The sequence below is a fragment of the Lithobates pipiens genome, unplaced genomic scaffold, assembly GCF_037356315.1.
Source record: "Lithobates pipiens isolate NorthernLeopardFrog02 unplaced genomic scaffold, aLitPip1_a1.2 Scaffold_3, whole genome shotgun sequence".
Classification (NCBI taxonomy): domain Eukaryota; kingdom Metazoa; phylum Chordata; class Amphibia; order Anura; family Ranidae; genus Lithobates; species Lithobates pipiens.
In genome coordinates this window covers 233,419,318-233,446,644 of record NW_027507790.1, presented here as the reverse complement: position 1 = coordinate 233,446,644, position 27,327 = coordinate 233,419,318, and the positions used below count along the sequence as shown (strand labels likewise).

General features: G+C 40.9%; 1 protein-coding gene across 2 annotated transcripts in view; it reads right to left on the bottom strand.

Moving 5' to 3' along the window:
- NPR3 (natriuretic peptide receptor 3) overlaps positions 1 to 27,327 on the bottom strand; it is a 154,057-nt gene that overhangs the window by 13,169 nt on the left and 113,561 nt on the right. For both annotated transcript variants that reach the window (XM_077462893.1, XM_077462892.1), the window contains exons 4-6: positions 26,330 to 26,465; positions 16,477 to 16,571; positions 4,277 to 4,406 (exon numbers count right to left, since the gene is read on the bottom strand). In XM_077462893.1, the coding sequence (XP_077319019.1) occupies positions 4,277 to 4,406; positions 16,477 to 16,571; positions 26,330 to 26,465 (361 nt within the window). The remainder of the gene's footprint in view (positions 1 to 4,276; positions 4,407 to 16,476; positions 16,572 to 26,329; positions 26,466 to 27,327) is intronic.

Genomic DNA, 27,327 nt, shown 5'->3' with positions numbered 1-27,327 from the left:
CTGGTCAGGAAGGGGGGGGGGGGGGGAGGGGGGGTGAACCTTCTGGAGCTGAAGTGGTTAAAAATGGATTTCACTGGATAAAAGGCATTGTCAAAACTGTGATTGTTAGAGTGCAATTGGCCCAAGTCACAGGAAAAATTAATTAAGGAAGTCAAGGCAATAACAGGTGCAAATTATACTTCCATTCTGCAAAGAGCTGTTACATTTTTTTTTTATTTAGAGGTAATTGAGGATGCAGCGGTGTACAAATGGGTGTGAAATTTCCTGTATCCTATTTTGTAGGGAGCCATCAGTAGTGCCAAATTTAGCAATGATGATTGCAAAGGCAATTTCTAATTTGTTTTTTTGGCAGGTAGGATGATTGTTAGCAGGGCTCTATGGACTTGTACTGGTTCTTGGCGGTCATAAGGAATGCAGGATGGCTGACCCGGTCAGTCCTTCCATTCATCCAGGATATCGATCTGGGTCCTACAAGGTCCCACTGCTGGTGCATCTGTGTACCATTTCTGATGGCAATGATAGAGTCGCACATGGGCCTTTTACCAATTTAGGGAGGATGCATGTGTGCATGTTTTATTCATAAATTAGCAGGAAAATTAAAAGAAACCTGATGCCCTGTTTCCTGCCTTTAATGTATCTCCCCGGGTTTTCATATACTGGCTGCAGTTAGTCACTCAGTTGCTAGCAGGTGGCTTCTGGGGCTATAGCCCCGAATCTAGGGCCCATAGCCAGAATCAGTCCTACCATGGGTCCCTATGGATCCAGGCGGCAATTTGAGAGAGGCGTCAGAGCAAGGCAGGCACTACCTGCACAATTCGCACTGAGAGCAGACTCAGTAATGATGTTGTGGGCTGCCTGACACAGCGCTGTCCCGCAAAGCCACGGCACTCTCAAAGAGTCTGCACTCGGTGCTTCAGTGACAGCCAGAGCCCAGAGATGAGTGTGAGAGCGAGTCTCCTCCCTTGCTCCACCCATATGATAGAGCTGGGAGGAATTTTCTCACATGAGCTCCTGAAAAGGGGCACCAGGTGAGTGTAGGCCATGGAGGGGGGGGGGAATCTATACTACCCTAGTTTATCTGTAAACCCTAGCCTGTCACCACAGTTCCGCCCTCACTGTGTCGCTGCGGGCAGCAGAGAGATTACATCATCTCTCACTGCCCGCCCTCTCTCTGGGACCCAGTCAATTTGTATGTGCTGCATATGGTGGCAGGTGACACAGCAAGTGACAATCCGCATTTGGTGGCAAGGGACAATCTGCATTTGGTGGCAGGCGACAAGACAAGCTGCATCTTGTGGCAGGTGACGTAACAAGCTCTCTGAGGACCCTGATGTAAGGGGGGGGGCTCTCTGGGGACCCTGATGTAAGGAGGGCTCTCTGGGGACCCTGATGTAAGGGGGGGCTCTCTGGGAACCCTGATGTAAGGGGGGGGCTCTCTGGGAACCCTGATGTAAGGGGAGGCTCTCTGGGGACCCTGATGTAAGGGGGGCTCTCTGGGGACCCTGATGTAAGGGGGTTCTATGGGAACCCTGATGCAAGGGGGGGCTCTCTGGGAACCCCAATTTAATGATAGTATATAATATAAAATATACACATATATACACATACATGTATATTATATACATGCGTATGCCCGCCCAAGCGTATGACTTTCTTTACCACGCTGCTATGGGCTTTAGCCCCAGATCTTTTGTAGACCTAGCAATACCCCTGCAGTCATAAAGTATTGGAAAAAAAAGTAAGAATTATAGCCAGGTTCCTTTGCAACAAACCAGTGCTTTTATCATAACTAGACATGTGCACACTGAAATATTTTGTTTCGGAATTTCAGTTTCGTACGAAAAATAAATGTATTTAGTTACTCCCGAAATTAATTTTTATTTATTTTGTTTCATTAAAAAATGCATTCGTACAAAAATCCGAATTAATTAAGCTTGATTCTGTCAATTAAAGGCTTATGGTGTCTGTCGGATGTTCTAAGAATATTTGATGCAGCAGCTAAACTGTACGACGCCGCGACTGTAAATTTCATGTCGAATGCTCTGCCCACGAGCTATAGTAGAATTCTAATGTTGTTTGATTAGTAATAATTATAATTATTAACCCCTTGCTGACCAGCTCATTTTGATATACGTTGGCAGAAGGGCACATACAGGCCTATTAACGTACCTGTGCGTTGCCCTTTAAGAAGCAGCATTGTGGGCGCGCGCCGCAAGCGAGTGTGTGTGAGTGTGATCATGAGTCCCGTAGACTCGATGTGCGCTGGGATACCTGCAATTGTCTCACGGAGAGGAAGAACGGAGAAATGCTGATGTAAACTAGCATTTCCAATTTCTTCCTAGCGAAACTGACACTGATCACAACTCCCTGTAATCAAGAGCGGTGATCAGTGTCGTGTGACATGTAGCCCCTCCTCCCCACAGTTAGAATCACTTCCTAGTACATACTTAACCCCTGCAGCGCCCCCTAGTGGTTAACCCCTTCACTGCCAGTCACATTTACACAGTAATCAGTGCATTTTTAATCGCACTGATCGCTGTATAAATGTGGTCCCAAAATAGCGCCAAAAGTGTCCGATCTGTCCGCCATAATGTTGCAGTCATGATAAAATAGCCGCCATTACTAGTAAAAAATTAAATATTAATAAAAATACCATAAAATTATCCCCTATTTTGTAGACGTTATAACTTATCAATCAATAAAAGCTTATTGCGATTTTTTTTACCAAAAATATGTATAAGAATGCGTATTGGCCTAAACTAATATATTTTTTGGGGATATTTATTATATCAGAGCTTGCACAGGGCTCTTTTTCCATTCTCAGGGGAAAGAAGACCTTGGGGTTGCTTTACTATAACTGGAGGGTGCAAAATTTGGTGCAGCTGTGCATGGCAGCCAATCAGCTTTTAACTTCAGCTTGTTCAATAAGGCTTTGACAATAAAACTTGGAAGCGGTTTCTATGCAGATTTTCACCAGATTTTGCACTCTCCAGTTTTATTAAATCAACCTCCATTTGTGGCACATTCATGCCTTGTACACATGGTCAGACATCCCGACGACAAAATCCATCTGATTTTTCCTGACGGATTTTAGCTTAAACTTTTCTTGCCCACACACGGTCGAACAAATTTGTCGGAAAATCCGATCGTTTAGAACGCGGTGACGTAGAACACGTACGACAGGACTATAAACGGGTCAGTAACCAATAGCTTTTGTCTCGTAATTTATTCTGAGCAGGCGTGGCACTTTGTCCGTTGGAATTGTCTACACACGATCGGAATTTAAACGATCGGATTTTGTTGTTGGAAAATTTTAGATCCTGCTCTCAAACTTTGTGTGTTGGAAATCCCGACGGAAAAAGTCAGATTGAGCCCACACACGATCAGATTTTCCAACACCTAGATCCGATTGCACATTTTCCGTCGGAAATTCCGACCGTGTGTACAGGGCATTCGACAAAACCAGCCAAGGACATTTCCTTATTACAATATAAGAGGATCCGTGTGATGTATATCTTATTATTGTTTATTTTAATTACGAACAAGAACACAATGCCAAGACAGGTCAGTAAGTCTATATGGCCATGCAGATCTGGTGAGTGGTGTATCTTACCACACGTGGTGGAGTACTTTTCTGTGGGAAGAAACAGTCATGGATATTTTCACGGTGTATGGGATTACTGTTTGGACACTGAACTTAAAAGTGGAAGTAAACTCCCCTATCATTTTCAGCCAAGGAAGCTGCCATCTTTGCCTCTATTTAATCTTCAACTGCTATGGTGCTGCACATGTGATTCGTTATGACACCAGCCATTGGATGGTTTGATAGTTTGGCTGAGAGCACAGCCAATGTGCAGTTAGCATTCCTGGCATGCCTTTTTTTTTTAACTGTTTAAATCGATGGGTTTTCTTCCACTTTAACTGCATAAAAGCTTTGAATGTATATTATGTATAGGTGTATGGACACTGGGGGAACAAATTTGTATGGACACTAATTGAAAAGAATTTGGTTGTTTGTTCACAACTGGTTTTTATATATATATATTTTTAAATATTTTTTGTTTATTCCACTTTTACTTGTGATTATTGCTTTACCCAAAGAGGAATGTGGTTAGGGGTGTGTGTATATAGAGATAGAAGTAGCTTCCATCTTTATGATCTGAATAATTTGCATAGTGTTTTTTACACTTAAAGGGGCAGCGGCTAATTGTGCTTAAATATATTATAAGAAGACTGGCACCCTTTATATGATACAATTATTACATAAATAACTTACATGTTTTACATGGAGGCACTTGTTCGAATACTTTATTTTCTTCTAGTCTTATTCTACCAGATCCCCACAGGAGCTTCACGTTTGGTCGGAGTTCAAAGTTTCCTTGAATTCCATAGTAGTCTGCAATCACCTACATGGAATAATAAGAAGTAACAACTTATTAGGATATTTTAATGTTTTTTACCAAAAGAAACATCAAAGGACAACTATACCTATTCAACTATTATGTAACTCCACTTAGGGAATGAATCCCCCTTTTGACTAGGGTAGTTGAGATCCCATCTATTTAACGTTATTCACATAACTCTGTACCCAACTCCACCCGCCTTTACTTTTGCATAACGTCACTAAATTCCCGTTGGAGTTAAATGGCCGGTCCGGCCTTTTATTAACAAAACCAGAAATAACAGAAAATATAAAACAGTCAGAACAATCCAGATCAAAGTATGGTTGCAGATCTTTGACAATACCATCTCCCACAACTTTGGAGTCTGTGGCACCATTAAGCTAAGTTCTGTCCGCAGCTGCCAAATACTGCCTCAAGGACAATCCTAACTGACCACAGACCCTTACCACGTTACACTACCCAGTCAATCTAAGCTGAACAAGACCAACTAGAGGACTCCACACCTGAGATGGGTACCACCATTTTATTGATAAACACCATGTTTTTTGACCCTTGTCAAGTACCAAAAGAAACGTCAAAGGACAACTGTACCTGCTTAACTATTATGTAACTCTACTCAGGGAATGAATCCCCCTCTTTCATGAGTGGAGATACATAATAGGTAAATACTTACCTAGTTCCATCAATCTTTATTACGTAGCCCTACCTGGTGCTGTATAACTTTTCCTGCGAAAATTTCCCTACCAGACTTTTTAGTGTGCATGCAGCCATATTCAATCATAATTATAGGAAAGCCTTACTCATGGCAGTCTTTATCGGCCCAAATATTGTGGCACTCCCATATAATAAAATGGGAGCATGGCCCACTAAGCTGACCCAGCACGGACATTTTTGGAGGAAAGGCTGCACAGCACTAAGCAGTACTGCACAGGAATGATTGCTAGAAGGAAGACAACTATGTAACCAGTGGGCTGCACAGGAAGGTGGGTGGTTTTAATTAAAGCACAATTTGAACTAAAAGTACAGCTGTGTAGGTTTTAATTTTTAGACCTTTTATTTTTCTTCTTTGCACCAGGTAATTTTTACACTTCCTGTGGTAGGGTGACAATGATCACTTACTGCACTATATCTATGGAGAAGCAGGGTTGTTATCCTAGGACAGGATGTATGTTAGGATGAAGAAAACTACCCCTCTGGTGCGTTTTGTAGTAAACCAAGGTACCCTAGGCAGGGCTGATAGAACTGCTTGAGAAAATAGTGCACAAGACAGCACTGGATTCCTGGCAGGTATTTTCTTTAATCATAAAAAAAGATATAACAAAACTTTTCAAAGGTATATTTAACATACCAAAAGGAAGCAAATATTAGTAGTTCATTGACAGGGTTTATGTACAACTTTTAAATCCACTTTAGTCAAAAAAATATATTTTGTACAGAATAGACAAGGGTTAGAGCCAATGCCAGATTTTTATTCATGGTCTGTGTCCACAATGAGAGGATTTCTCTCCAGTGAGGCGATCCCTACTGAAATATCAAAAAGTCAGGACATGTTATGGGTGATGAAGCTTAGCAATGTCCACACAAAAATATATATTTTTTTCATTTATGGATTTATCTTAAAGAGGGTACCGTAATTAATATGGAGTTCTGCAAACTAAATCCAGTTTTATCACCTATAGCAACTAGGTTTATTTAGCATGTACTGGGAAAGTCAATAATGAAGGGCAGTTTATTGTTTGGGTATTGGCATCACTTTTCATTATGCAGGCCAATGGTAGTTTGAAAAATGAAACCAGACACTATCCTACATGGCTTATACTGGGCTCTGGAAAACAAGAATAAGGCACAGGATGGGATTCTGAACAGTTACTCAACTTTCCAGAGGCTCGCCATAGGACCAGACACATGGAAATTAGCCCAATTAACATACAATTCTTACCAACTCCGCAATACACAGCCCTGCCTGAAATGTTCATATGGAAAGGCTCTAATTTTATTGCGTAGGCGCTAGGAATCCTTTATATCATCCACTTACTTCTCTCAGTTCCGGCAGTAGCTGTCTCCCCTGTACCATTTTATAACATATCACCCCTTAGTTCCTAATCCCGGCAAATATACATTAAATAAATTATATATATATATATATATATATATATATATATATATATATATATATATATATATATAAATATATATATATATCAGTCCAGTTATGCATTCATTAAAAATAATTGAGAATTATGCATTGGGGTTTTAAAATAATTTAACCTTTTTTTTTTAATCAACTCCTGTATATATGGTATCAACTTAGCAATGAGGGGGTTCAAAATAGCCAACTTTTCATGGCTTATTTTACAGCTATCCTGAAATAAACCTGAACAGCAGGGAGATGGGACTATACAGATAGCAGAATACTTTCACATTGTAGGAGATATACCTGAACTGGAGCACTCAGAATCTGGTCCAACTCTGCATGGCAGCCAATCAGCTTCTAACTTCAGCTTGTTCAATTAAGCATTGACAATAAGGGCTCTTTCTGCCTGACGGACTCCGCATTTGCTCAGCGGGGGATCGATCTGTTGATCTCCGCTGAGCAGGCGGGTGACAGGTCCTCACTGTGCGGAGACGGACCTGTCAGAGCCCTGCTCTCCTCTATGGGATGAAAATGGACCGCCTATTAGTGTTTCATCTGATCCCATCTGATCCGATCCTCCAGACAGATGAAAAATAGAGTCACCATCCATCTGGATTTCACGCATAGGATCGGATCGGATTTAGCTGGATGTCAGTGCACATGTCACCGTTGACATCCGTTGCTCCATAGAGGTGAATGAAGTGTTCCGATTGGGTCCGCCTGAAAAACTGACAGGCAGACCTGATCGAAAAGCCCGTGTGAAAGGGGTCTCATCCTAGGTTCACACTGAAATGTGGGTTTGAACTCCTGCAAGTTCAGCTGAACTCACACGACTTCAAACCCCCATTTCAGTACGGCTTCTGGAGCGATTTCAGAGATGTGCAATGACGTGCAATTGAGGAGACTGGGCAGGTAGCAGATGGACAACAGACAGCTGAGCTGGCAGGGCTGACACCATGGAGTACATTTACTAAATCAAATAGACTGTGCACTGCAAATGCAGTTGCTCCAGAGCTTAGTAAATGAGGTAAACCTTCACTTTAAAAAAAATACCCAGATGCAAGGAAAATAAAAAACTGTGTTTTTGCTTGCACATGGAGCAACTGCACTTGCAGAGGTGCAACTGCATTTGCAAAGTGCACAGTCTATTTGCCTTTAGTAAATCTACCCCATTGTCTTGCAATTTCAGTCCACAGAAAGGCATGCAGTGTCAGTTGAAAAGAGGAACTTAGTTGCTGAGTGCATTTCTGGCAGATCAATGGGTATTTTTCTGTACTTGTAGGGTCTTGAAAGGGATAAATCAGAGAAATGTGCATAATTTGCACAGTTGTTCTGCATATATTTGCATGACAGGAGAGTGTGACCGTCTCTCAATGGAGGCGGTTCCCATAGCTTCGGGAGGTCTAAGTCTACATTGAAGAATGTGTGTCTTCTGGTGCGATTTAGGTGTGAATTCAGGCAAAATTTGGGGCCTGATTTGTACCTGAATCTGCATATGCTTTTATTTATTTTTTATTTTTCCTTGACATACACTTTAAAGGGTTAGTTCAGCTTTACAAATAAAAAGTGAAGGTAAACTAACACTGGACACCCTCCTTACCCCTGCTGTACCTATCTCTGGGGTTTCCGGGTTGTCAGCATCAATGTAGCTGGTCCAGCAGTCTAGGGATTTCAAATCCCCACTCTTCTCCATCTTCACTGTGCAGCACTTCTGGAAAGGACCAGATCGATTCTGATTGACCGCGCTGTCACAGTGAATTGATCTGGTCGGTCTTGTAAAAAGTTGCATGGAAAAGAGGGAGAAAAGTGGGGATTTCAAATCAGCAGACTACTGGAGAGGCTGCAGGGGTGCTGAAAACTCAACAAACAGGGATCAGGGGGTAAGGAGTCCAGTATTAGTATTAGTCCATCTTCTGTAAAGGTGAACTATCCCTTTATTATGTCTACAAAAAGTACAAACACAACAGAATAAATCTTAGTTGCTAGCACACCCTGGGATATTTATCAAAGTAAGCTAAGTATATATATATATATATATATATATATATATATATATATATATATATATATATATATATATATTAAAGTGGTGTTGCCACCAAAGCAAAATAGATGAAAATTCATAAAAAAAATTGGAGAAAATATTTTTTATACTCACCTCTAAATGCCTATTGCTAGGGGGTCCCTCGTAGTCTTCCTTCTTAAATGCCCGGGCTGGTGACATCACTTCCCCTCGCGCCGCACAGTTATCTGGGACCTGTCACGTGTCCCAGATGACTGTGTGGCGTATTATGGCGCCACTCGTGCATGTGCAGTGGGTGCCCGGCTGTGGCCACAGTTAGAATGCCAGCTCCGCGAGCGGAGCGGGGAACAAGGGGGAGCATCGTTCCCCTGCATCGCTAGACCCTGGGACAGGTAAGTGTCCGATTATTAAAATTCAGCAGCTGCAGTATTTGTAGCTGCAGACTTTTAATTTTTTTTTTTTAGGGGGCACCCCACTTTAAGTGCTGCACTAAAATACATAAAAGTGAATCAAATTGTGAAAAAAAACTAAGAAACAAAAAACAGCCTGTGATAAAACAAAGAAAAATCTTTAATGCAAATTACATATTCTTAAGGCCGGGTTCACACATATGTGAATTGGATGCAGCTTTCCTCGCATCTATTTCACATATCTTCGGGGTGGCTGCAGTCTGCATTGAAGAAGGGTGCTTTGTGTCTTCTGGTCCAATTCAGGTGCAAATTCAGGCAAAAATTTGGACCTGATTCACATCTGAAGCGGTGAAAATGGACCCACTGGACCCCATGCTGTAAGCCGCGGCAACAGCATATGTGAACGGAGCCTTAATGAGAAGATTTTTCTTTGTAGACTGTTTTCTCATAGGCTGTTTTTTGTTTTTTTACAGTTTGATTCACTTTTATATATTTTTGAGCACAACAGTTAATATATTGACTATCCCTTTAAAAACATTCTTGCAGTAATAAGGGGACACCAAGGCTGAAGATTTTCTAATTATGACATTGAACTTGACAAGGTGATTACAAGTAGTGAAATACCAAGCCAATTACCCTACCAACATGTATTTGGACAGACACCGGAGTACCCAGAGGAAACCAATGCAAGCACTGGGAATCAAACTGGGAACCCCAATGTTGTAAGGTGCTAACCACTAAGCTATGTACCAGTTTGCTAAAGGATACTTGGCAAATAAAGTAAGGATCTGAAATGAAGTTTGCCAACCTGTTTCCAAGTGTTCGCGTGAAGTATGTTTATTTCTCAAGGCACCTGGAGTTAATTATGGTGCGGAGACCTACATTCCCCCACTTCCATCTACCTGCAGAAACCAAAGAGCAGTAGAAGCCATACAGCTTTTTGTAACATCTTCCAGAACTGCAATTTCTCAGTGGAGCTGATTTAAACAAAAGGAGATCAAAGGGTGCCACGGGAGTAGGATAAAACTAAATTGTGACCAAGTCGAGTCTTTAGAGCCCGGGCCCAGATGACAACATAAAAGGTAGGGTGCAGAAGCCCGTGCACTTTTGTATTGTTTCACAAGAACACAGTATAAGCTGGAATTCAAATTTAACAAATTCTGCCTGGTGGGTCTCCAGACACTAGACGAGCAAAGCTTGCTTCTTTGACTTGGCCCCATTCATTCTAGATAGAAGCTAACCAAAAGCTGAAAAAAATTAAAAGTAAATACTTCTCACATTTTTCCTATATGTGAAAAATACAGCAAATGTAATAGCCAAATACGAGACTAGATTTTATTATTCTAAATTCTGTTTGTGGCTTCTTTTACTAAATTGTGGTCGGAGCATGTTTAGACTGTGGTAGGAACATGTACATGATTAACACAGACTCGCACTGTGCAACCAAAGTGTGACTGATCCTTAAGTAATCATAATTTAATGATAATATTTCAGAACCTGGTTCCATTCCGTAGAAGAGCAGAGAACACACTGATTGTTTGCATTTTTGTCCTTCGCATATTTTTGCCCGAAGAATGTCAATTATGCAAAAACACTTTAGAGACAGCCAGCAAAAAAAAAAAAAAAAGGAAAAAAATTAATGTTGAGGGTTTATCAAAACTCACAGCAATTTCAGGACAATAAAACATATTTATTGCCCTGATGGGGGATTCTGGCCTGTGTCTGGGATAGCTATACTCTTTAAAATCCGTAGAGGAAGCAATTTTACAGTCACAGCCTTCTTGTTCCAGAAATTCAGAATGTCCTGGCTTTGTTTCACTATTTACTCAATTAAAGGAGATTTCCACTTTCAAAGAACCATGAACCCAGTGGGTGATTATTATGGGTACAGCTCAGGCCCTCAATGTAAACCTGGGACAGTTTAAGACAATTCCAACAGAGCACACAAATACATGCATAAAAAGGGTTACCCTTAGTGCAAACCTCATAATAAAATCATCCATATATCCAGAACTATAGGCAGATTAAAGAAAAATAATTTTCTTATATGCTTATCAGCCCTTAGATGTGGGGCCTGTAGTTGCTTTCTTATATTTTAGGCTATTTCTCCTTTATTTTTATCTGGTGATCCTGCCAGTGACACGATTAATGAACTAGGGTGACAACACTCACTCGCTGTACTCTATCTATGGAGACATATGAATAGTAGGGAGCATATTGGAAAAACAAAATGTCTCCCTACCTTTATAGTTTACAGAAGTGAAATAGGCAGGACTGATAGCATTGGTCAAGAAAAACTCAGCTCACTAAATTTCTGGCACGTTTTAAACAGATATAACAAAACACTTTCAATGGTAAATTCAACAGACCAAATGGAAGCAAATAGGATTAAAATATAGCTAACATTTTGTAGCAGATGCAGTAGGGATCATGGGAACTTGATTAATTTGCTGTGGCGGTGTCCCAAACTCCACCTTTATTGGATGGGGATTCTATATATGATCAATAAAATATTTAGTCTAACATCCCCTCTGATCCTAAGTGCTGTGTATGAGGTATCCTAAAAGATATAGAGTCTCAGGAGTTCATTAGAGAGGCCATAGCTAGAGTATTGTTTCAGGCACAGTTACAATATTGGAAATCAGCTTCTCAAAGCTGCAGTTAGACGCTAAAATCAGCGACCGCATGTCATGGCTGCAACTAATATAGCCACATTGTTATATTGTGTTTATCAGTGGTCATGCTAGCAAGTGGTTTCAGCATCACTGAAAAAAGAGCTACTGTCAGTGGCTCTTCTAAAGAGTGAGGCCTCAGCTGTCAAATTGTCTATCAGTACCGGTGGTGTGGGATTCTGCAGTTGGGTTATGAATTGTTGAAGTGGGGGTAGAACGTCCAAGATATGCCTGGTACTAGGGCTACCTGATGTTCTGTAGGCCATACCAGGTATGTCCTTGGTCCACAAATAGATTCGATTAAATTAGTTTAATCATACAAAGGCCAATTTTAAAACCATCAAGCTCCCATCCATCAGCCTGAGATGTTCTAAAATTACAAATTTAAAAGAGACTTTATAGAAACATGTGTTTGTTGAGTGACTTTTCATTTGAAACATCTGCCAGGGTCAAAATAAACAAAAGATTACCATAAAAAAAAAGCAATTAAAAATTTGTCAAAAAGTTATAGATCCGGAGTGTTGTAACAAAAGCATGTCATGGTTGTGAAGTGCTAGTAGGCTGAAATCTGAAACAAAAATGTGTCCGTCGTGGATACTGGAAGTAGGTGGGCGGTTAGGAAGACAAAGTCCAAGAGATGATGGTCCGCTCACAGCAGACAAATGCTACACTCTACAATAACTGTGCACTATGCATTTATTTTATTCTTGGAGTTCCCAAATGACCCTAACAGTATGTGGTCTGTCATATCTTGTTAAAATAGAATGATGCTGCTCTCTGGAATCATATAAATATTTATGGGCACAAGAGCATACAGCTATCTGGTTTACATCTAAGAAGAACATGACCAGGTTACACAAGAATGTGATACAGATGCCACAGCCAGCATTCAATATAAACAGCTTACATCATTGTATTTTTAAGAAACAACAAAGCAGGAGTGCCTTTTATTGCTTTCCATAATAATTGATTTTTTGTTTGGCGAACAGGCAGATACCATCCAAATTGGCCTGATACTGAGCAGCAGAATGAGGACGGTGGGAATGAGCAGATAAACACTGAAATGTGAAAGGTTTTCCCAAACAAAGTTAAACTCCTTCCAAGAGTGGATGTGCAGTATAGTCTTCCCTTAATTTTTACAGGAAATGAAAAAGCTATTTTAAAGAAAATGTTTAACGCCTTTATATAGTAGTGCTTTATTTGTTATGCTCAGAACCGTTTCTTTAGTCAAGTAGTTATGAAATCTTACAAAAAATTAGGCAGGAGCCGCTTGATATAATGGGGGATCTCTGTTCTGCCACAACTCTTCAAACTGCTCCGTCCACACTGAAACACCTGGTTATAGGTTGAAGGCCATTTACACCTGTGTAACAGTAACTGTAACAGTCTACAGTAATGCTCAGAAAATAGGCCACAAGCAACTTGATAGTAAACTAAATAGATGCATTGTGGCAAGGCAAGTTAGACAATGCACAAAACAGTAGATAGACAACTGAGCATGTCTAAACAGGCCAGGCCAAATAGGATGTACACCAAACCACAATATGCCAATTAACTAACTGCAATAAAGTTAAAACTAAATTTTACTGGTAAAAACAGTGGAAAAAATAGCAATATTGATTAAAGGAATGTCTATGCATCCAACCCTAATAGTGGGTGGGCGTATAAATTACTGACAAAGCTTGCCCCTGGAGGTGGCTATAAAGTACCAAGCACCTAGCACCTATTTAGCAGTACTAAGCCGACTATCATTGGGGCCCATTTGTAAAGTGGTGCACATTTAAATGTCCCTTTAAAACTGTACACAATGGATGACTGATGGGCTGCTAAGTGAGGAATAGTCTCTATTTGTAATAACTGTGGGCAGTAGGGAGTTAAGCCCAGTTGTTCTGCTCCTCACTCCTGGTATGCAATGTATCTGGTCCAGTACGGTTGGTGGTCTGTTGGCCTAGAAGGCTCAGTTCTCACAATCAAGTCCCCATGACCAGGTCCTCATGATCAGGTCCACTCAAGGCTCAACAAACAGTTGTTGAAAGCAAATGAAATTTCAAATGACATTTGTCAAGCTGTTGAATGTACCGAGAATTTTCGTACAAATTTCTGTGTGAAAATCTACTAGTGTATATTCAACAAATAATGGTGCACTAAATTTCTAATATATTCTTAATAATAAACTCCAGTGATCTTAAAAGATATATGCAGAAAGTCCACATGCACAATAATATAAATAAAACTCTTGATTGCTGAAGAGACGTGAATAAACTCAATCTGTGCTCTGTGACAGTCTTTGCAAAGAATAAGTGCTGACAGGTAATCACCACCACCTCCATGTGCAATGTCTGCTCAAATAAAGACTCCCTTGGGTCTATTAGCACTTTTAGTAATAATCCACAAACGGATCAGCTCGATTGTACACGGTTTTCAGCTAATGGCTCCAGGAATACCAGGACGTCTCCATAAAAATGTATTTCGCCAAATTCAATTGCTCAAAGCAAATAAAACATAATCATCTTGCAAGATTGCTTAAAAATACTTGCTTTTAATAAATAACATCATATGTACTCACATTTACTGTACTGTAGTGGACTGTAAGGGTTTACAACCACTTTAGAGTCAACATCTCTCCACCAACAAGTCTATCTCCAGACTGTTGGCCTCAGAATGGCAGTGAGCGGCATACAGCCCTACAATGAGGTTCATTTACTAAAGGCAAATGGACTGTGCACTTTGCAAGTGCAACTGTTCCAAAGCTTAGTAACTACTTTTCTGTCTTGCCTGTTGCCTTGGCAGTGCTAGGATGTTGAAGCGTAGAGTTATGTATAGCAGCCACTACTGTTTGAAAAAGTTGCTGCAAAGAAAGATGATTTTGCAGAAAAAAAACTGAAGGACGTTATGTGTCCGCTGTTTTTTGGTTATCTTCTTAATTTTTCTCTATTTATGTGTCCCTCTTCACAGCTGTCTCTGAGAATACCAGTGCCTATCACACATGAAAATATGCAAGGCCCAAAGATCAAAGATACTGATTGGTCATTTTATATCAAAAGCTGACCATAGATGAATTGAAATTCAGCTGGTTTAGCAAGGGCTGGCCAAACAGATCGACCAAACATCGATCCATGTATGGTCATCTCTTTTCAACAGAAGTCAATCATTAGATTGTGGGAAAGTTGGAAAATGTTTCCCCGTTCGGTGTATTTTCACAGCAGGTCCTACTGTCAAAATACAATTTCTCAGTGGGGTGGATATCCACCTTGCTTGCGTGGATGGAGGAATCTGTTCATTTTATTTTTTGATCAGCCTGCTGGTGGAGTGAAAAAGAAATAGTCATCTTGGCCACATTAAGCTAACATTAAATTGGGCTAGGTGTTGACTGTTAATTATTCAGAACAGGCAGCTATCTCTATTTATGACAAAAGGCTACTTATCTTCATGATGAATAGTGATGCCCTAACTTTGACTACTCCAAGACAGGATTGGAATGTAGATATAATGAAAATGGAAAGCCTTAAAGCCTAGTACACACAGTGAGAATATTGAACAAAAGATCATCCAGTTTTTCTTGCATGCTAATCTCATATCAAAAATCAATAGGTTACTATAAATTATGAAAATTCTCATACGACAGAATACAACTTCGGAAGTAATGTAATGTGTTGTATTGTAATGTATTCTTTCCTTTCCGAGCATGTGTGTTCTTGGTCTTCTGATTTTTTTTTTGGATGAATACTGTACTGATTAAATGAAAATCATTCATTCTGGTATCATACGTGATTTTTTTTGTGCTTGTCCCTTTGGATAATTCCGCATGAACGGCTCTCGAAAACTGTGCACTAACAATCAGATTATCTTACAATTGCTTCAAAATCTGTATTTGTTTTCTGATTGTGTGTACTAGATATTAGCACTTACACTAAATACAGTAAAACGTGCAAATGACAAAGTGACCACCTTAAAATGAACCTGTGCTTTGCCCATGTAGAACAGTGGTTGGCTTTAATGGCAGTAATGGTAGCCCCAACAGCAGCACATACTCACCTTCATTTTTTCCCTCAACTACTTAATACAGGCTCTGGGAACAACAAGAAATACTTGGTACTTTGGGGTATGACGGAATATGTCACTTGATGATTGACTCAGATGCCAAAAAAATTAAATTTGTTTATCTCACATTTTGGGTGAGATAGGTCAGATAGCCGTCAAAGTCATCTATGGGGCCAATTGCTCCATTCAGATAAATATCTTTTAGCCCCGTTTCACACTGATGTGATTTGACATGTCAAATCGGTGGCAATTGCCGTCAATGGCACTGTCCTAATCGGTGCGATGCCGCATCTGCGGCGCTGTACCGATTTCAAAAAGTAGTTTCTGTACTATGTTTTATGATTTCGGGCTGTGATTTACATTGACATCTGTGCAGAAACCTGCACAGATGTCTTTGAAATTGTGGCCGAATTCGGGACTGACATGCGGCAGTGAAATCCACCCCCCCCCGCACAGGCTGCTCAGTCTAAAATGCCTGGCCCTTTTTTTGGGCCCAGGAAGATATCAGATCATACAATTTCTGAAAAACGTACAGGTATTTTTTGAACTTGTTGAACAGATCTAACAAAACTCTTTCAATGGTATACTCAGCAGACCAAACGGGAAAAAATAAGAGAAGTATATTGTTAGGGTTTACATGCACTTTAAAAGAAAGCTTTGTGGCCCCTTAAGTGCATTAGCGTATTTTTTTACATTTCTTGGTCAATTCTCAAATAGTTAGTGGTTGTGCAGACATGTGGAGAGAGGAGTACAGCCAGGCCCAAGCTTCCAGAAAGCATGTATTTCATCTTACCTCTTGTGTACCTGTTTCCAGGTCCGTCATGCCAATCACAGAGAAATCCCCATAGCGGTCTCCATTAGCATCGATGGACACCTGACCGGCAATACCTGTGGAATGGTATGCAAGGAATTAGAAAACAAATTACTTCAAATACCTAAGTGTCCAAGTCAAACACAAAAAAGTGAGTCTGCAGATTTCTCGCAAGCGATACAACAGGAAATCTCATCAGACTCCAAGATTTTCATTGGCTTTACAAACTGAATTGAAATTTCATCCCACTGTCTGCATTCCTAAAACCTGAAGCCTGCTTCGTTTTCAGGAACACAAAACTGGACCCTGTGTGTCACGGATACTATGAAAAAGATACTATTAAAGACGAGAGCATAGAGACTGAGCACTATATCAAATATACCTAGAGGATAAGCAAACCATAATCAACATGTTCATATATATATAAAAAAATAATAATATTGCGCAAAACAAATACACAGAGCTGTGCAGAAATTAATTATCTGACTATTTTAACCTAAATTACAACTCCCAACTGCTCTTCTTTTGCACCCAAATCTGTTTTATTTTACTTAACAGCTATCACTTTAATCTCTAGAAAATAAATATATCTATAAGCAAACTCTAACTAAAACTTTATATTTTTTTCTGCCTTTGTCACTGTTTTCCCTCATTTTCTGTCATTTCCAAGCCTTGCCCTGCCATTGGGAACAATTAAATGTGGTTTTCTAGCTAAATCTGTATTTGTTGGGTATATTTCCAGTAACTTCCTATCCCAGTATCAGGGGACATACAGTAAGTGTTGAAAAATCCCCATAATCTCTTTAATAGGGATGTAGATAGATCCTAAATATTCCTCACTCTCTCCAAAATTTAAAAAAATGAGATGGGTGGTTGGAATTTGGATATAAGGCCTGGTTTACACTGGTGTGATTGTAGATGCAACTTGGGTCACACAGAATAGCAGGACAATGGAAATCAAATACATTTTAATGGTGCCTGTCCACGTGAATGCCGTGCAGCTGTGATGCGACTTTGGGGCAGGGCCCTGTGCTACTTTGGTGTGATGCAGTGCAATGTTCATAGACTTCAAGGGAAATGCATCAAAAACCCATCAATGCACCCCCCCCCCCCCAACTATTCTAATCCTCCTCCTCCAAAATTACTGTTAGACAGGTTATTTGGTTGTCTGCAGGCTGGTGGTAAGTTAAACTTGGCTTTATCCTTGGATTTATCCTTGGCCTTGTTGGTACCTGATGAAATAAAGTGTCCCTGTAGCCACACATCTGAACAATCTCACGGATCGATAGTTTGTGGCAACCTCAGCCTGGACTCCAACCAGGCCACACCCCCAACTTGTTCGACCTCCACCCCTTGGAGCTTAATCATAGGCATATGTAGTAGACGGAGATGTTTACACAGCAAAGTTCATCTGACATGCCCACTGAACACTAGATAATAAAGCAAATGGGGAAGCGTTGCAAACTCCATGCAACTGTGTGCAATGCACATGGTTGAGGTGCATTTGTTAGCAAAAATTAGGTTAAAACAGGCAGCGAGGAGACATTGCATCACTTCCTCGTCGCCTGTCTGTAGCCTCTGGAGCACGATCCGAATGGGAGATTTACACGCTTGTGCAAATCTACCCCTAAAGCCAACAATGCCCCCAATATTGTGGTGCAGTTATAAAGCTGGAAAATAATTACTTTGTGCAGCAGTTTGAATATGATAGGAAAATACACAATCAGAGAGATGGCAATGATCCCTCATTCCATGTAACAGCATCAGTGGGCTGGCATCTCCAAATAGGAAGTAGAGGTTAGCTCATGCTGATTGGTGCCAGAACCTGCAAAATGGCACATGGGGATTTCTTGGATTATCTTAGCTAGATTCAAAAAATTAGGTCAGTTCATGCTTACGATATTTCATTTTCGAATTGGAAATGTATAAATATTGTGTGCAGTGCTTGGATTTACAATGTAGCTCAATTAGAAAATTAGGATACTGGTGACCAAAGTGACTGAGCAAGCAGAAAAAAAACTGTATATGATGGATAGAGCAAGATCATCCACAAGACAACCTATGGAGGAGAGCCTAGGGCCCGGGGGGCCCAGCTACAATATTTACACTCCTACAGTAAATCGGGGTGATGAAGCAATTGGTCCTAGCTATGTACTTTGTCTTTCCCTTCCAATGGGAGAACACACTTGTAGGCAGTTGATTAATTGTCAATTAAAGAGATTGGGGGGGGATTCCAAAACCTAGGGCCCATTCTGCCTTAATCTCTCTTTGATGATCAATGCTATAGTAAAAATTAGAGGCACTCAGTTCTTTGGCAAGCAAAGGCCAACTGAATAGTCACCTGCCAGTGGTCGCTTGCCATCTGACCTTTTTCCCTTTACAGACTTACCATGTTTTGTCCAGCATTGTGTCTCTGTGTGGAGGCAGCCATCTTGGTAGAGGCACAGCTTTGTTTCCTTTTCTCAGCAACAAGGAGAACAGTAAGCAGCACAGTACTGACCTCACCAAATCTCGTGGGACTAGCAGTCAGATGTACATTGCCTGGGGTTCACACTGCAAGTATACAGATATGCAGTGGTACAGTGCATTGCAAAAGTATTCGTACTCCCTGATATTTTCAACATTTTCAGGGGGTAAAATGTATTTTATTGTGATTTTATGTGATAGATCAGCACAAAGTGCTGACCTATTAAACATTATTGTGAAGTGGAAGGAAAACGATAAATGGTTTTCAACACTTTCTACAAATGAATATCTGAAAAGTGTGGTGAGCAGTTGTATTCAGCTCCCTTTACTTTGATACCCCTAACTAATATCTAGTGGAACCAATTGCCCTCAGAAGTCACCTAATTAGTAAATAAAGTCTACCTGTATGTAACTGAATCTCAGTATAAATACACCTGTTCTGTGAAGCCCTCAGAGGTTTGTTAAAGATCCTTAGTGAACAAACAGCATCACAAAGGCCAAGGAACACACCAGACAGGTCAGGGATAAAGCTGTGGAGAAGTTTAAAGCAGGGTTAAGTTATGAAAATATAACCAAAGCTTTGAACAGGGAAGCTGGTCAGAGTTGATGGGAAGATGGATGGAGCCAAATACAGGGCAATCTTAGAAGAAAACCTGTTAGAGTCGGAAAGACTTGAAACTGGGACAGAGGTTCACCTTCCAGCAGGACGACGACCCTAAACATACAGCCAGAGCTACAATGGAATGGTTTAGATCAAAGCATATTCATGTGTTAGAATGGCCCAGTCAAAGTCCAGACCTAAATACAATTGAGAATCTGCGGCAAGACTTGAAAATTGCTATTCACAGAAGCTCTCCATCCAATCTGATAGAACTTGAGCTATTTTACAAAGAAGAATGGGAAAAATGTCACTCTAGATGTGCAAAGCTGGTAGACACATCCCCAAAAAGACTTGGAGCTGTAATTGCAGTGAAAGGTGGTTCTACAAAGTAATGGGTCAGGGGGCTGAATACAAATGCACGCCACACTTTTCAGGTACTTATTTGTAAAAAATTTGGAAAAACATTTATCATTTTCCTTCCACTTCACAATTATTTGCCACTTTGTGTTGGTCTATCACATAAAATTCCAATAAAATACATTTACATTTTTGGTTGTAACATGACAAAATGAGGAAAATGTCAAGGGGTATGAATACTTTTACAAGGCACTATAGGCACAAGAGTAGCTTGCTATAGGATAGGCTATCTTGGCATTTTAAATTCAGGTCCACTTTAAGGTGAAAGGGTTGACCTACATATCTGCAAAAAGGCCATGCCTTTCCTTTAAATAACACCTTCTGTTTTCAACAGAATGTCAGTGGTAATGAAGACTGATTGCAGGTTAGCTATCAAAAAGAAAATAAATATTTTCGTCAGTCATCCTGAAATCTTGGTAGTCTTTCAAAGACCGATGAGCGCATGGAACAATACATAGATCCAGTAAAGAGCATCCCATTGTTTCCATATTGAAGATTAGATTTGGAAAGGTTTCTCAGTATTCTTAGATAAGCAGCCTATAACCTTGCAAAGCACAAGAGATCCAGAAAAATGACAGAGGTCAAAGAACATTCTCCATTTGGTTTGTATCAAACTCTGTCTTTCATCGTTATGAAAAGGAAAAAAAAAAACGTTATAGTCAATGAGCAGGATAAAGAAAACCCAGTCCTTGGTGTAATGTTCTGTTTACTGTATAAAGGAGTATAGGAGTGTTTCTTCACAATTTTCGTACTTGGCATCCATCTTCTATCTCGGTGTAAAATTCATGAATTGACAAATTCTCACTTATCAGACATGTGTTACTGTACACAGTCCAGAACCTGTCTACTAGGCCGAATTTTGTACAGAATACAGCAGCGTAATTAGCCACTGTGACCAATCAGGAAGCTGATTACAGTCATTAGTCTTGGCTATTTCAATATGTTCAGAATAGCATTTCTGCTGACATAAAAACGACCACAAATTGTTGCTCGCTATTTTATTAACCACTTGCCGACCGCATCACTTCGATGTAGGGAGGCAAGGCGGCTCTCCTGCGCTGGATCACGTACCTAACACGTGATCCAGCACATCCTGGTAAGGGGTGTGCGTGCGCTGCCGACACCGTGGCTATGCTGTAATTAGACACAGCACAAGCCGATCAGCGGGTGCCAGCCAATGAATGTCCGCCAGCACCAGCTGATCGGCGAGGAGAGACACAGAACTGAGCTCTGCCTATGTAAACAAAACAGAGCTCTGTTTTGTCAGCAGGGATCTGATGGATGTCCTTTCCCTACAATGCAGGGAAAGAAAATCCATCACATCTCTTAGTAAAAACAGCACACATAGGGGTTGATTTACTAAAGCAAAATAGACTGTGCACTTTGCTCCATAGCAGTTGCTCCATAGCTTAGTAAATAAGGTAAATCTTAATTTGGAAAGAATACTCAATCACGTGCAAGAAAAAAAAAAGAAAAAAAAACAGCATTCTTGCTTGCACATGATTGGATGATGGAAGTCAACAGAAATGCTGCTCATTTACAGTGGAACCTTGGATTATGAGCATAATCCGTTCCAGGAGAATGCTTGTAATCCAAAGCACTTGCATATTAAAGCGAGTTTTCCCATAGAAGTCAATGGAAACGAAGATAACTTTGTTCCGCATTGACTTCTATTACATGCAATACCGCATGTGGCCAGAGGCGGGGGGGGGGTGCCGGAGAGCCTTGAAAATACTCAGGGACAGCTCGGCGGAACTCGGAAAGGCTCGGAAAACACTCAGGGATGGAGTATTTCTGAGTGTTTCCCAGTATTTCCCAGTCATTCCGAGTATTTCCGAATGGTTCCGAACCGTTCCTGAGTGTCCCCAGCACCTCTGGCCAAATGCGATACTGCACCACCCATGAGCTTGAGTTCTGCTCGTTTTGTGAGACAACAGTCACAAACCGAGTCAGGATTTTAAAAAATGTTGCTCGTCTTTCAAAAAGCTTGTTAATCGCGTTACTCGTAAACCAAAGTTCCACAGTACTAAGCTCTGGCACATCTGCACATCCAGAGTGCTAATGCACGTTGAAAAGTACACAGTCTACTTGCCTTTAGTAAAACAACCCCCTAGGGTACACAAGCACTGGTTAGGCACACATTCAACCCTTTGATCACCCTAGATCTTTAACCCTTTCCCAGCCAGTGTCATTAGGACAGTGCATATTTGTAGCATTGATCACTGTATTAGTGTCACTGGTTCCCACAAAGTGTCAGAATGTCTGCCGCAATATCACAGTCCTGCTATAGGTCGCTGATCACTGCCATTACTAGTATAAAATAAATAAAAATTGCAGTATATATCCCATAGTTGTTTTTTACAAAAAATATGTAGCAGATCACATATTGGCCTACATTTATGAAGAAATTTGATTTTTTACTGGAAATATTTTATAGCAGAAAGTAAAAAAAAGATTTTTTCTTTTAAGTTGTCGATCTTTTTTTATTTATAGTGCAACAAAAAAAACCCAGTGGTGATCAAATATTACCCAAAAATACTCTATTCGTGGGGAAAAAGGACATACATTTCATTTGTGTACAGCGTTACATGACCGCGCAATTGTCAGTTAAAGTACAAATGTCATATTGCAAAAAATGGCATTAAAGTAGTTGTAAACCCTTACAGACCACTTTGTGCTGCAGGTAAGCCTATAATGAGGCTTACCTGTAGCTACCCAGGATATCTCCTAAACCTGCACGGTTTAGGAGATATTCCCTGTAATTGCTTCAGTTTGTGCCAGTGCGCATGTGCCGATGACGTCGGCACATGCGCATTGGCACAAACTGAAGGAATTGCACATATGTGCTGTTGCTTCAGTGAGTGTGCCATTACCCCACGCATACGTGGGAGTGACGTCATCGCGGCTCTGGCCAATCACAGCGCTGGACCTGGAAGTAAACCCCGGGAGTGATGTCGCCAGCCAATGCTGTATACAGCACCGCAGCGAAGGCTTCGATCTCAGGTGAGTATTACATAATGAGCTAGAATGCTATGCAGGTGTTAGTCAAGTGTTTAAAGAAGGGAAATTGAATATAATATGTAATATAGCCAGGAAAGTAACGTTTGCAAATAAAACCTTTAATGCCACGTACACATGACCGGACTTTCTGGCAGACAAGGTCTGACGGAATCATTCTGTTGGACAGTCCGATCGTGTGTGGGATAGTCCGATCGTTTTTCTTTAAAAAAATCAGATGGACCTAGAAATAGAACATGTTTCAAATCTGTCCAACGGACTCAATTCCTATTGGGAAAACCGTTCGTCTGTATGCTGGTCCGACGGACCAAATACAACGCAAGGGCAGCTATTGGCTACTGGCTATTGAGCTTCCTTTTCTAGTCCCTTCGTATGTGATCACGTTCAAAACGAACTGACTTTCGAACGGACTTTAGTCCGTTCGTGTGTGGGCCAGTCTGTTCGTTTGGAAGTCCGTCGTAACTCCGTTGAAAGTCCGTCAGACCTTTTCTGACGGAAAGTCCGGTCGTGTGTACGTGGCATAAGTGTTACAATGTTCCTGCTGCCCCCCGGCCCCCTGAGAGATGTCCTTAGATCCTAAAGCCAAGAACAAAAATGCAATATGTTTCAGCTTATAGAACTTAGATGTGGTGGCTGCATTCATTTAATTGTTTCTTTTCAAGCTAAGAACATTGTCAGCAAATACTGAAAAAACCTGATGATCTTGTCAGAAATGCAGCGTTTCTGTTACTTCCTGTGAGCTGCAATGAAGACTACCCTCCTTTCTAGGTGATCTTCTGTACACTACCAATTCTTCTGCCACCCATGTAATGGAGATGAAAAGATATGGACAGGTTTGGGACATATACAAGGGGAGCGACCTAGGGGGGCAACCATGGCTCCCTCCATAGATACAGTGGAGAAGTGATTTAGCCACACCAGGGACAGGAATTGTGTTATTTGTGGAATTAGCAGGTGAAAATAAAGCAAAAGAAGCTTGATCAAAGAAAATGAATGAAGCCACCACACCAAGGACTAGTAAGCTAATCTATATGTCCGGCCCCCTAATCTACATGCGGAGCACCAGATGCATGGATTCCAATGATTTTTTTTTTTTTTAGAAGCACTTACAGCCAGGGGCTTCAATAAAGGGTGGGCAGAGCCCACCCAGTTGTGTGATACTAGCAAATTAATACTCGCTATTGTCTTCCTGTCTTCCTGATTCTCCTCCTGGTCCTGGCCAATCAGGAAGCAGGTCCTCTGACCCATCATCCGACTGGACGAGACGAGAAATGATCCTATTGACCGCAGAGGAAGAGGAGACCCAGGGGAAGCTGCAATCTGGAGGAATCGTTGACCAACGGTCCGGGGGGGGGGGGGGGGCGAGTGAGCTGTGGGTGACCCGACTGCAGGAGGGGGGGAAGTGGAGTGGTGCGGGTGACCCAACCGACCAGGGGGGTGGCTGTGGGTGCATTTTTTGCTGCCCCCCCCCCCCCCCAAAAAAAATATGCCACCACTGCTGCACATAGCAAATTTAACATCCCATGTACCCCTTCAGATGAGCAGACTTCTAGCTCACATACTTCTACAACTTTAAAAGCCCAGATAACACAAATAGATGGCAAAAATTCAATGCTATAAAAAAAGCATTCTAGTTCTTCAAAGACACAGATTGCACTGTATCTCACCCTGGGGACTGCACTGAATATAAGGTACAACTAACAGCTTTGATTTACCAGTCTGCAGGAAAGAGTAAGAAAGAAACACAGGATGCCTTCTTTTGTAATACATTACACTGTAGGAAGCCTATCTTTCCTTTCCATGTGTTTATATGCCTTGATTTTGGAGCAGCAGGCTAGCCAGACATAGGGACCAATATTACCGCTAATGTGCATGTATAGTTGTTCTTTATTTTTTACGTTTTGGACAGGGCAGGGAAGAGGTTTTTTGGACTCTGTGTATCATTATGAAGATTTCCCTTCATCTCTTGTGCCGGAAAGGAAATTTCCCATAGTGAGAGGATTTCCCTCTTAGACAGTTGTCACAGGAACAGATGTTCCCATTAGAAGATTTCCTCTCGCCTCTTGTTCTAGTGAAACTCTAAAGTTTTGGATTTCCCCTAAGTTTCTGTCCCAGACACAATGATCCAAAAAAAAAAAAGAACTGGGTAAATAGGAAAATCTCCTCAACGGGACGAAGATAGCAATAAAAAATTGGCAGAGGACCTATTCCTTCCATACTTAAAATGTAAGTAACATGTTAAGCCATATTTTCATCTTGAAAAAAAGTGCATTTATAATATCTACTTCTGCAAAGCCCTTCCATGGCAATCAAAGACAGTGCACACATTTCTAGCAAGATGTGCCAGGTTTAATGCATGTAAAAAAAAAAAACACCAAAAGCCCTGTCCAAGGAGCCGAATCTACTTTTCCTTATATGCTGCGGAGAGTACATGAACTGTAGCTGTTACACCTCAGCAAAACCAAAGAGTAAGCGAATGGGTGTTCTTCACCTAGCACTAGTCTGCGTAAAGCCTTCTAAAACTCATACAATGTTATGCTAGGTATACCCTCCAGAATCCGGTAATAAAAACTGAGAAGGTTAAACTCCTAAACAAACAACCCAAGACTGATCCAGATTTCACTTTTGGCCATGCCATGGGGGGGAGGGCACTGCAAGGGTGGACTTTTCAATTCTCCTGGATTTGGCTACCTACAGACATGATTTGATAGTAACCTTTCCAGATAGGTTTTGGGGTGGAAGCCTTGAACCCTGCTAGTCATGTTAACTATGGAGGTTATTTAGTAATCAAAATGGTTAGATCTATGATGACTACCACGTTTCCCATCAATAGGTCAGCATCACGCTCCCGCCTTTTTTTCTCTTTTTTTCTACCCTCTCCATTGACATAACCTTGTATGGTCAGTAGAGAATGTCTACAGGTTAATGAGGACTGCTAGTCTTATGAGATTTGGTGATGTCACTAAGTGGCTGTTTCTGTTCTTCTTGCTGGAAAGAAGCTGCACCAGAGGATTTACAGCAAACATCTCTGTGTTTCTGGCGCATGTAGATCAGTACTTTCTCTACTTCTTCTTTTGATTCTTAAAGGTTCTCCTACCAGTTATCAGATTAACAGTCACCAGTCAATACTTGAAAACACGACGGCTCTCGCCACACAGAGGCATGTAACCAGGCATGGGCAGTAATGGGAAAAAGGGAGACCACAGGCAATAATTGTGACTAAGTCCTCTTTTTCCCTTCTTGACATTTTTCAGGCACAGAATTCACAGTAACAGTAGTCTTTGACAAAAGAAAATCACAGTACTTACTACAAAGACACTGGCATAACTGTACCTTCATATGTTCTGTTCCACATCCGATGAACCAGTTTCTCTCCATCTTTTTTGCTGAAACCACTCTTCAATAGTTCATGTAATGCTATAGCATATAGGATAATAGCATCATGGAATCCTTCCACAAACATATTGACCTGAAATAGAAAAAAGTAAGATGTAAAGTGTATGCAAAAAGTGCAAAAACAACACACCTTCATATGGGGTTCATAAACTGAACCATGCACTATGACATATTATGAGTATTAAAGTAGAAATATAGGCATTTTTTAATTTTAAATTTTTTTGCATTTTGGATAGAGTAAGGGAGAGTTATAACCCATGAGTTTATTTTTGCCATCTGTGTCCCATTTACATTTACTTCCTGCCCCATTGCCAAAACAGGAAGTGAGAGATAATCCCCCCAAATTAAGGGAATTCCTTGGGGTCCCACAGATCACCAGAACTAGTGTTCCCATTGGAAAATTTTCCCTCTATTACTTTCCTGGGGATAACCCAAAATGTGGGGTTTTCTTTACTTTCAGTTTTTGATAATAATGGTAAACAGGACAAATAGAGAGGGTGAATCTCCCTGGCGGGGGCACAGACGGCAATAAAAACCTAATAGCTGTTCTAATCTATCTCCACTCTATCCAAAACGAAAAAAATATGTTTGCCTTGAGATATATACATTAAAGTAAACCTGTCATGAGTGAAATATTGAGGCTGTCATTGTTGAATTTCCTTCTTTGATAGTGCTGAGTGAAATCCTGATGACCTGGAACAGATATGCAGATATTGTTCTGAGTCAGTACATTTGCACACTGAGAAAAGCAGGTCAGAATTGAAGCCACGTAACTATCATCTTCAGGAAGGTCAGCAATGGCAGGATCCATGTTTCTCTCATTCAGGCCTGGTAGAGGCGAGGACAACAGCAAGCAGTACTGTTTTTAAATGTGAGTTTTGGTGTTAATAGTACAACATGTGGTGTGAGGAGACACCTGGTCATCCACCTGAGTC